Source organism: Cyprinodon variegatus, unplaced genomic scaffold (genome assembly GCF_000732505.1).
Source record: "Cyprinodon variegatus isolate N-32 unplaced genomic scaffold, C_variegatus-1.0 Scaffold17, whole genome shotgun sequence".
Lineage (NCBI taxonomy): Eukaryota > Metazoa > Chordata > Actinopteri > Cyprinodontiformes > Cyprinodontidae > Cyprinodon > Cyprinodon variegatus.
This window is the reverse complement of record NW_015150470.1, coordinates 1,373,339-1,385,454: the sequence shown is the minus strand read 5'-3', so window position 1 is coordinate 1,385,454 and position 12,116 is coordinate 1,373,339. Positions and strand designations below refer to the sequence as shown.

General features: G+C 37.7%; 1 protein-coding gene across 2 annotated transcripts in view; it reads right to left on the bottom strand.

Moving 5' to 3' along the window:
• LOC107092599 (zinc finger E-box-binding homeobox 1-like) overlaps window positions 1-11,680 on the bottom strand; it is an 86,774-nt gene extending 75,094 nt beyond the window's left edge. The window contains exon 1 of one of the 2 annotated variants that reach the window (XM_015387166.1): window positions 11,562-11,680. In XM_015387166.1, coding sequence (XP_015242652.1) covers window positions 11,562-11,619 — 58 coding nt within the window. In that variant the 5' untranslated portion in view covers window positions 11,620-11,680. Of the gene's footprint in view, window positions 1-3,930; window positions 4,120-11,561 lie in introns of those variants that run through there. The other variant, XM_015387174.1, reaches the window with a different exon arrangement.
• Window positions 11,681-12,116: the final 436 nt, after the last annotated feature.

The following is a 12,116-nucleotide window of genomic DNA, read 5'->3' as shown; positions in this document are numbered from 1 at the left end:
AGAGTTCTGATAAGCTGAAACTCTCTGCACTGGTGGACTACTGGTTATGTAGTTGATAACACACTATATTTACTTTACTTTGCCCTGAGGGAATACAGTTAAAAGAGTAAAGAAAATTAAACTGTGAATCTTTTACCTTAGGTGGAGACATGTACTGTATGTTAGTCATAAAGCTGAACAGATTGCATAGATTTGAAGGCTTGAAAAATTAAAATCATTTCTGAGAAACCTAACATCATCTGAACCTTGAGTTTCAGTTTGAGGGTCACAGCTCTATGATGCTGGGCTACCTTTAAGTAGCTTAGCTTTATCATCTAAATTATTCAGATGATCTAAACATTGACTGAATTCATCTACATTAAACATAGATTCTATAAAACAGATTGGGATTCATACAAACTTGTATTCTGTTTATAAAAATACAATGACAGGAAACTAACTGTTAACAGCAGGCCTAGTTTAGCTTCAACCAGTTTTACTAGAGCTTAGATGCAGCTAAGCGAGTTTATATGTATTAAAATAACTTTTCATCAGACTAAATCCTCAACAACAGTCCTTTGAAAAATTTTTAAAGAGAGAGGAATATTCCAGATCAGGTAATGCTCGTGTTCACTATTCTCGATTTTAAACTGAGGTAAAGAAGAGATAGAAATAGCATGCATTAGCCTAGCTTCCTGTAAGTATGCAGAAATTATTACTTTATAAAAGATGATGTTCATTTTATTGTGAAAGCAAATGTGATCAAATAAAGAGCTGCATACCTGTGCAACTTTTAAAAGTAAAATATGATAGGAATGAAGAGACTGTCAATAGCAGAGATTATGTTTACTTAATGGGGGAAACTATATAAAGTTTAGTTAAATACCAAAATAAATAAATCACTATTTCAGCATAGTCTTCATTTATTTAGAAATAAATTCTATTTTAACTGTCAAACAGAGCATAAAAATCGGATAAATCTAGTTTAATTTCATATACTGCACTGGAAAAAGTATAACCTAGCTCAAATAAAAAAAATGATGTCCAGATATTATATCTAAAATATTTGAATTCACAGAATCTGAATTTAATCACGAGTTATGACCTGATTCTTTTATGTTGACGTAAACAATAATACTGCACTTCACCCAAATGATTTGCTGAACATTTCAGTTGATGAACCAAACTAATATATTTAAATTGAACCAACCTATTGTACTTACTTTTAACTAAATTAACATGAATTAATGTTTTAATCGATACCAGTTAATTAATTTAAATATAACTAAATTATAATTTTCACATTTCATTTGACTTTACTTCAAAAATAATTTCTATTTCCAATCTTACAAACTCTATAAAAAAACACCAGGGAAACAGATTACATATTTATTACATATTATGTATTTAGTAATTGTTAATATAGCCTTAAATGGTTTAAATCCAGATGGTGTAAACTGACGTTAACTAAACTCGGTAACATACAACAACAGCCTTCCTGCTCTTTATAATATTCCACTGTCAATAATGGCCAGGTATCCAGCATTTAACTCAAAAAAAAATTCCCTACTGTACCTTCAAGCAATGTTTGTTTAGCTCTGGATGTAGCCCGGAACAACGAGCGAGGGCTTTTGGCTAGCTCACGTTAGTAACTCACACACTGATGGTGGCAAGCTACACTGTAGCCACAGCTGCTAACTGACAGAAGCGAGGCTGCCGTACACTGGCACCACCACTACTCTGACCTCCATCAGTAGACAATGCCACAAAAACACTTAAAGCCGGAGCTTAAACCATCAACCCTTCGCTTTTAGGGCAAACTCCTACACCAGAGGCCACTGTCGCCCCCTCACTTGGACTTGATCATATGCTCTGATGGCATGCAAAGCTCAATTCACATGTGACTCAAACAAAAAAACTACCTGTAGTGTGTAGTGTCATGAATATATATAAACATATTGAGAGAAATCAAAAACTTTTTTTGGGCCATTTAGACGTGTATTTAGTTCAGGTTAAATCAAACTTGATGTCTTAAATCCAAAAAAGAATGAGTTACACGATCAAATCAATAATTTTATCCAGTTTAAAGTGATAGTCATTAGTTTGAATGAACAGCTACATGTTACACTTTTTTGAGTGTGATAATAAAAACTGACCCGTGCATGTAAAGTGTTTTTTAAAGTCATAGGGAGGCAGCTGTTCCAACCGTTGCAGTTCCGAATTTTTCCGAGTGGTGCACGACTTTACACGAGTGATTAAAGTGAATGTGATTGGTCGTTTATCAAGGGGATGGAAATTGTTGTGGCAGAAGGTTCGCAAGCAAGTTTGGTTGTGGCTGGTTTCTCAGAAGCATCTTGCTAACCAGTTAGCAACTTAGTGCTAACTGTCAAGGAACGCTATGGACAACGGAAACATGCAAGAGGAGGAGAGTTTAGTGTCGGAGGTTGTGGATGAGTCTCCTCCGTGATACAGAAGGAAAGCGGGGACGAAGATGTTGTGGAAGAGGATGCCAGGGCGGCAGAAGCTTGGTTTGGTGTAGAAGGCTTACAGCCGTACATGTTTGAGCCCTTTCCTCGCAACGCTGCCAGTTCTGTTAGCTCTACGCCTGCTGAAGACACAGACGTCCATCCCCGTGAACACTGGGACGGAACTCAATGGGAAAGGAGAAAGGAAAGGATTCTTATTTCAACCGTTGCATATATTAGCTGCAACATTTGAATCCAGATGCTATGACAAAAAAAATTTGATTGGCAGATGATATATGATTGGCCGAATTTAGGTGTACAGGCTGACGTATAACTAACAGGCCTTAATAACATAAACAAAAAAAAAAACAACAACACAGGTTTTAAAGACAGCATTTTTTTTATATGAATTTCTAAATTTTGGGACAATATTGTCTGATAAAGATTACATTTATATACATGTTTAAGCCAGAATGATTTGACATTTCAATAGGATTTCCCTACGACTTTAATTAATTTTAATGCCAATTATGGCCTTAATTTAAAAAATACTAATTTAATGACTTTTAATGACCCACAGAAACCCTGATATAGTGATAATAAAAAGCGTGTAAAATAAAAACTAACTAAATAAAAACCTGCAGGTTCTGAGATATTCCAGCAGGTATCAGCAGCTGGTTGCCTCATTAAGGTGGACTGGCAGGGGGTCGTGGGACCCTCAGCTCAGACTAATGAAAATCAAAAGAGGCGCCTGTGATCCAGCTGCCAGTGTCAGGTGGAATCAAAATAAGACCGACACACGTCTGAAAGGAGGCGGGCTGAACGCCAGAGAGAGGAGGAGGAGGAGGTGGAGGAGGAGGAAAGCGCTGCGCAATGACACACTGAACACCTTTTGCCATCTTGATTGTGCGCCTCGGTGGATCTACCTCCAAAATGAGACGCCTTTTATGATTTAGGAAGAAAAAAACCCGGAATGAGCAAAGTGAAAGCATTCAAAGCAGGATTCGCTCCTTTAAATGTCGAGCAAAACAACAGTAATTGCACCTTTATAGGTGTTGCATCACCTTGCGTACCTGGCTGTCTCCCGTCCAGGAGAACAAACCCCACCTTCACTGCAGCAGCGGCTCTGACCGCCATTCCCTCCACATAAAGCCACCTGCATCCCCGCTGGACAATAGATCCTAATCGGATCTTTTTAATAGAAAAAGGGGCGATGTTATATAGAGGTAACACTGGAGGAAAAACCACCTTATGCAGCGCTCCTTTTTGCACACGCATGCACAGATTTACAGAGAGCGCGTGGGGTGCGCGCGACCAGACGCACATAAAGCAGCAACATAAAAGGAGAGATAAAGCATGCACAAGTGGGTCAGAAATGCCATAAATCCCGCGAGAACAGAGGGAGGCGAGCATCCAAGCGAGTCTGGCATGACTAAAAAAAAAAACTACCAAAATAATAGAAAAATAAAATAATCCGCGTCTCTACCTGCACAGGTTGACATTTGGAGCGCTAATCCCGGCTCGGTGAGCCCTTTAAGAGACGGAGAGAGGATCCTGAGAGCCGCAGGTGGAATTTGTGTTTATTTCTAGAGCATTTGTCCGCCCCGCTATCCGCGTTCAGGTAAACATGATGATGATGATGGTGGTGATGATGATGATGATGGCTCCTGTACAGACGCACAGTCACCGTCGTGGCGTCAGCAGCAGGGAGAAAAAAAAAAAAAAAAAAGGTGCTTTCCTGCCCCTCCGGATCAAACTCACACACCCAACGTTTTATTATAATGGAAACGCTTCTATTTGTGGGGTTTTATTATTGGCTGGAAGGCGCTATGAAGAGCAGAAGGCAGGTAGGAAACGGACCAATCAGAGGCTCTGTCTCATTGCCTAAATTTAAAGTTATCACACCCATCCCTGGAGAAATTCTATTTATATTAAGCTAACACTTCTTTACAGAAATAACCCTCCACACAAAAACACGCAGTCAGAATTTTATTATCCATATTTATTTGTTAAAATAAAAACAAATTGACAAAAATCCAGTTTTTGTGATGATTAAAGTCGTAGGGAAGTCATAATTAAATGTCAAATCATTCTGGCTTAAACATGTCTATAAATGTAATCTTTATCAGACCATATTGTCCCAAAATTTAAAAAATTTCTATTTAAAAAAAAAATCCTGTCTTAAAATCTGAGTTTTTTTCGTTATTTTTATGCAGGCCAGTGTGTTATATGTCAGCCTGAACACCTAAATTCGGCCAATCATATACCAACAATCATCTGTCAATCAAATTTTTTAGGTCATAGCATCTCGATTCATATGTCGCAGTTAATATACGCAACGGTTGAAATAAGAATCATTTCCTTTCCCATTGAGTTCCATCCCAGTGTTCACGGGGATGGACGTCTGTGTCTTCAGCAGGCGTAGAGCTAACAGAACTGGCAGCGTTGCGAGGCGAGGGCTCAAACATGTACGGCTCTAAGCCTTCTACACCAAACCAAGTGTGACTCCCTGGCGTTCTCTTCCGCAACATCTTCATCCCCGCTTTCCTCCTCTAAATAAAAAATGAATGACGGAGGAGACTCATTCACGACCTCCGACACTAAACTCTCCATAGCGTTCCTTGACACTGTCGTTTCTAAGTCACCAATTTAGTGCTACATGGTCCCAATAGAATTTCCCATAGGGAACCTACTAGCACTAAGTTGCTAACTGGTTAGCAAGATGCTTCCGACAAACCGGCCACACAGTCGTCGTGAACAGCAGCTTCCCGACGACTTTAAAGCTACCACACCCATCTCTGGTGAAATTCTATTTATAAAGCTTCCCCTTCTTCACAGAAATAGCCCTCCACACAAAAACACACAGTCAGAATTTTATTAGCTCACACTCAGATAAACATATTGGATATTTGTTTGTTAAAATTTAGAAAAAGAACAAAATCCAGGTTTTGTGATGTTTAAGAAACTGCAATTGCAAGTGAAGAGCTTTGGTATTCCAGTTATAAATCAACAAAATGAGTGGATACAGTCATGGAAAGAAAGGATTTATCACTTTCTTTTAATGGTATTGGTATTTTACCTGAGCAAACAAAAATACAGGTGATGTAAGAGAAATTTCTATGAATGTATGTGATATTTTCACTACTCAAACCTCATTAACCCTTTATAGGGCACAGTGAAATACTTTGAAAATCTAAATTTTAAGCCAATAGTGTTATTTGAATCCAAGACTATACCTTATTACCTTTGTAGCATAAAAAAAAACGTATATATATTGATGGCAAAAATCAATGTCAGTGTAATAACAAGAAACACCAACTTGCACAAATATATTAAGAAAAATTACAAAAGAGCTTCTATAAGAAATTCATGAAAAACACTCTGAGTGTGAAAGATACACCCTTATTTGTACAACATAACCTTAGAGGCGTTAATGCTGATACTGGCACTTAAATCTTTGTTTATAAACCTAAATACAATTGTTAACTAGGCTTATTTACTTTTTTAACATTCAACTGTTTATTAGCATTTTTCACAGTTGTTTACATACACAATGTACATGAACACTTCACATTCAATATAACATAACACTCTGGATATAACCTTTGCTTGATAGCCATTTCTTTATTTCAACTTGAATGTTGTCTTTTTTTCCACTTTTCTTCCATTAATTAGTTTGCTGAAGTCTCAAATTATGTCAGTTTTTCCATAATGTCAATTTCTTCTTTTATTCCACCTTTTTTTCTTGACTTTTTTCAACTTAATTCACAGTAGGTAATATATCATTCAAGGGGTCATCTAAATGATCAAAGGCCAAAATAAGATGTACCGCCATGTAGCGGTATCTTTGCTGAATGGCTGGACATAGATCTTGTGCTTCTAGAGCTCACTGAGGGACGAGGAGGACATTTTTAAAGGGTATGCAAGTGATCAAAAACACTAACTTGCCCTATAAAGGGTTAACTTATATCTGGACACTACATGAGATCATAGCTTGCCAGTTGTAGCTGCCAACCATGGTAGATCTCCTTCAGTTTCCACATTACTAATGTTACAGCCAACTTCGCATGTTTTATATGAACAAGCTAAAAATGTAAGTTTTTTTTTTTTTAAAGTCCTCAACACCTCAGAGATAAGCCAGTGGCTAGTTGCTATATCGAGCATAATGGCATATAAAGAGCATTTAACCCAATCCTAATAAACTAAGCGTTCCAATTAGGTGCTCGTTTTACAATATTCCACCTTTGTAGTTTCAGTCCTTTGCTGTTTGACTTGTTCAGGTACTGAATGCAGCTGTCAGCCATGGAATAATACCCCAACCGGGACTCAATTTGTACCAGCCAAAGGCAACCGTCTTTTGGCAGCCCTTTAATTAAAGGAGTAGTAGTTATGCAGTTTATCTTATGCATTTTACTCCTAGTCAAAGCCATGTTAATAAATAAGCTTTGTGAGCCTCAAAGATGAAGTCTTTCCCTTACATCTAATGTTTCATTAAGGTTGTACCATGTAGGATACTAAAGCAGTAAGGATATTTATGATGTGAAAAAGGCATGACCAAATGGATTCAAATAAAAAGCTCCAAACATGTTATTACAGAAAAAAACTCTCAACATCTCAGCAGTTTAGTTTCACTGAAAAGCTATTATTTTACTATCAAAATTAAGAAAATACTTGCGATACATTATAACTTTATTACACAAAGCGGCATTTAAAATGTTTATTTCTGTTCATCTTTATAAAAACCCAAACCTTAGTTTCTCAGGCAGCTACATTAGGACCAGATAAAGGAAGATATTTAAAAAAGAAAATAACAGTCTACTGAAAAGTATGCCAATGTTTTGTACAGTTCAAACACCTAATAACTGGTCAGGCCTCCCTTTTGCATGTATCACTGCATCCATTTCACCTGGATGGATGAGATCAACCTGTGGCTCTGCAGGCAGGTTACCAAACCCACGTTTCCTTTAATAGTGACCCTAAGCTCATCTGTAACGTTGCCTTTGCTACAGTTTCATCCTTCTATTGACTATTCAACAAATTTTCAGTAGGATTTATATTTGGAGAATATGCCATTCCATCCAACTTAGTGATGCCATGATCATTAAAGAAGATATCAGCCATTTTGGCAGCGTGGGAAGGTGCCAAAAAGAAACCAGCATCTTTACAAAGCCTGCGAGCAGAATGAAGGCTTTAGTGCCACAGATTGTCCTGATTGTCCTACATTCTCTTCCCATCTACTTTTGAATCTGTGTTGGTCATTTGTTTCCAAATAAAATGCAGGTTTTACTTTATTCTTAGCCCAGGACAGGTGTTCCTGGTATTGTCTCTGTTTAAGGAGAGGTGTAACATAAATAACGTGTCAGTGATTTTCCTTGCTCTACTAATGACTCCATCCACAGTTCATGTTGTATGAATCCGACACAAACTCCTATATGAGCTTTTCTTCTCTATCTACCAACATCAGTTCTTTTATCTTGCAGATTTTATTTATTTAACCTTTATTTACCCGGGAAAAAGAGATTAAAAACCGCTATTTCAAGGGAGTCCTGGCTAAGAGGCACCAAAGTTACATAATAAACAGAGATACATTAAATTAAATGACAGGTACATAAAAAAACACATCAAGTAAAACAATAATGTTCTTCAGGTGATAAAAGGATGACCTAGTAACTGGTTTTATCTGCCTCTGAAGGCTCAGGTCTCCAGATTTCAGCCATACTGATGTTTGGTTTCTAGCTGTAGTAGCTGAAGCTGGGAGCTAACTCTGGATCTCTCTGGATATGGAAAAAATTAATCAAATTTGTTTGTAAATCATTTTTGCGACAATGATATAAGTGGGAACGGTATTTTAAAAATGCATTACCATCACAATTTTCTCTTTGAAATATCTCTATCCTGAACACCAGAAAGACCAAGGAGGTCCAGGAAGAGTGGAAATGCTCCTCTCTGCATACCAGGGGGAGGAGGTCAGCAGAAAGTTCCTGGGCTCCTGGACTGAGAACTCCTCCCACCTGGTGAAGGAGGCTCAACAACAGCTCTTCTTTCTCAGGAAGCTGACTCTCTGCTCATTTGCCTCACAAACTGAAAGCATCCTGTGTATCGGCATGATAGTGTGGTCATGGGAGCTGCATGCACAGGACACATCAAGAGGAACAGCAGAGGAGATTGTGGGACGCCATTAACCGGATCTGGACTCCATGTATGCTGCACAGGTCCAGAGAAAGACCAGACATGCTGCCAAAGAACCAAACCACCATCAGGAAAACGGATCAGCTGCTTCACATCCAGAACAAGAAGATTTTAAAACGGTTTCTTTTGCAGAGCTGTGAGGATTACTCCCCTGCAGGCAGACACTCATCCCCCCACATCACCCCTCCTCTGACACATACACAAACCCCTGCTGACAATCCAACACATAGTTTTCTTCAAAGGATGCTTTATAACTCATGTTTTTCTTAAAAAGGAGTTTAATTTTCTGAGGACGTCTTCTAAGGAGTCTTATTTGCGTTTTTTTTTTATTTCTTTCTGTGTTTTATCTGAATATTTTGAGCCGGACGTCTCAACAAAAATGTATTATGATTGAGTGCAGCAAACAAATACCGCTTTAAAAGATGGCTACCGTAGCACAGCAGCTACATAAAGTGGTGTAATGCATTGTTTACGAAAATGGATTAAAACATAATTTCAGATAGTTGCTCATATGAACTATATGAACAAATATAAAATGGGGAGTAGATGTTATCACTGTAAGAGTGAAGCTGAATTTCTTATTTTCCATGAAAACGATAAACGGTAAGACAACGTGTTTAGTGTTCTATCCACCTTTGTCGTCGGGAACCTTTTCCTTCCACTAAACTTTCCATAAACATCCTTGGACAAATCAGTACAGCCTATTTTTTAATAGCTTTTAGTGGCTTATCCTCTCTATCAGTGTTAATGATAGTCTGCTGGAAAACTGCCAAGACAACAGCCTTTCTATTGACTCTTTTTGGGCATAAAGTGTCTAAAACACAACTTTTCTGTGTAATTAAAATACTTGTTTTTATTATTTGATGAAAAATAAATTTTTGAGAAACTTAAGTTTAGGTGAGCATTAGCTAAACGGTATTATTCTCAAAATTACAAAAACAAAAGGCTTTATACAATGCTGGATGTACTGAATATGTTTAAATTATTGAACTGAATGACTAAAATACATAAGCTTCCTGATTTTCTATCTAATTGAGATATAAACCATCACTGTCAAGCTGTGTGGTTAACCCTTCTGCTTCTGCACATTTTATGAACAACAAATTTCTGTATTAAAAGCCCCTTGCTTTATTGGTCTTATGTCATATTCTAATTTTTATTCTACAGTGAAGGATCGTGTTTTTTTGAGCTGTAAAGACCTGTCATTAAAATCAATAGAAACAAATACTTAATATACATTGATTTATTTGTAATTAGCCTATGTAATATGTGGATTATTTTTTAATAAGATAAATAATGTTATAATGATATTCTATTTTATAGATTCATTCACACTATTAGGGCTGCAAGTAACAATTAATTTGCAACTCTGTTGAAAATTTTTTTGATGGATCGATTAATAATGGGATAGTAAAAGGTTCGTTGAAGAGGAGTTTTTGTTAAATTAAACCAGGTGAAACTAAAATGTTTCCACTTGAGGAGTTCTGAATAGGCAAAAAAAGTTTTTTTTTTGTCTGAAATAAAAAAATTATAATATATATATGTTTTTTACAAATTAGATATAACTACTGCTCTCTAAATGGGTTCCTCTGTCAGCTAAAGGCATGTTTTTCAGTCTCCATACATATTTATATTGAGGACCAGCTCTACCATATTTAAAAATAAATAAATAAATGTTCAATAAAATAAATAATACAATACAATAAACTAATAAATGCAGGTAGAAATTAAATTACATAGTAAAAAATAAATGTATATATCTTTTAATTAGCTTCTTTATTTATTCACCTATGTAATAATAACCATATTTATTTATTGTCCCTTATTATCTTCAACTGAATTTATTTATATTTTTTTTTTCAGTATTTATTTATTTATGTGCATGATATAATATTTTTGTTTTATTTTTTCTTTGTATTTTTTACCCTATATATTTCCTGAATGCTATTTATTTCTGCATTAAATATGGCAGAGTTGGTCCTCCGTATATATAAAAACAAGTTAAAAAGCAAACAAACATGAAAGATGGTATGAGGGATGGTTTAATTAAATGAAATTCTAGCAAATGTGTGACACAAAGATAATTTCACAGCACCTTGTCATGTGCTAAAAACACCCAACCATGATTAGCAAAGACAGGTGAACCTTATTTTTTACTGATATAAGCTTCCTTGAAATAATCAAAAACAGTAAAATCCCTTCCTTCTTGCAGGTGTAGAGATCCTAGGAGACAAAATGTCGACTTTTAAACAATAGCTACTATAATTCAACTCTTACCTCAACAAAGCCACATGTGTTGCTTCAGTTGTGGCCATAAAAGCGATATGAAGAGGAGATAAATTAAACAATCCCACAACATTGAACACAACACGAACTCCTTCTTTCTCAATTTACCATGCGGCCACAAAAGCAACACAGGCGAAGTTCTATTATTTTGAACGGGAGGAGAAAATAAAAATAAAAAGCTCCGTCCGGCCCGAGGTGGCAGCAAGTTAGCATTGCAACTAACCCCGCAACAACCTCGCCCTAAAAAAAAAAAATCACTAAACTAGAGCGGGCCACGTTGTTACGTGAAAGCCCCTCAACCTGCCGCCAAGTGTTGAGAAAGTGCTAAAAAAGCAAAGATGGTTGAAAGAAAGTGGAGGAAAGTGGAGGATAGATCCGAGGAGGAAGCGCTCCTGTGCTTATTCTAACAGGCAGGCAGATAACGGTCCTCTGAGGGCCAGGCAGCGCACCGCTAGGCGGACAGAAGGCAGCCAGGTATAACGGTACACCACCGCACGCAGACGCCCGTCAGAAAAAAAAAGTCCCCGCTATGAGCCTCAACTCGCTCCCAAAAGTCCCCGAGAGGACTTTACCAAAGCGGGGAAGCTTCCGGACAGAGCGTCCGGCTCGCTTCCAGGCGGTTTGAGAAGAGTTTGGACTCACCGCTGCTCCTCCTCGGGTTCGCCTGTTTTCTGCGCTTACACCTGGGGCCATCCGCCATGATCCTCTCGCTGGGTCTGAAGCGCAGCCGTTCCGCAAGTTACCTCCTCCCCTCACCCGCCCCTCTCCTCCTCACCCTTCCTCACCCCTACTCTCATCCCTTCCCCCACCTTAGCGAAAAAACACCTGGTTTACGACACACCAGCAGTTTTTACGGCTCCTCGAACACCTCAGCGCGGCCCCTCCTGCTGGCCGCTCAGGGGTGGAGGTTCTCCGGACAGCTCTGCCAGGCCCAGCCCGGTACCAAACACACAGCATGGAGGTTAAAGGGTTGATCTGCACAGGTGAACATGAGGAAATGTTGCAATAAAGGGAGGAGCTGGTTACACAGTAATAACTTTAGAATAGGCCTGTATGAGAAAAACTCTTGCTAGAAATTAAACCATAGTTCAAGTAGGATATTTATTTTTTAAGGGAAGGTGAGATCAACATTTTTTTAGCCCAATTTATTAAAAACGTCACTTTAGATCGCAGATAATTTAAATGGGAATTAAAACA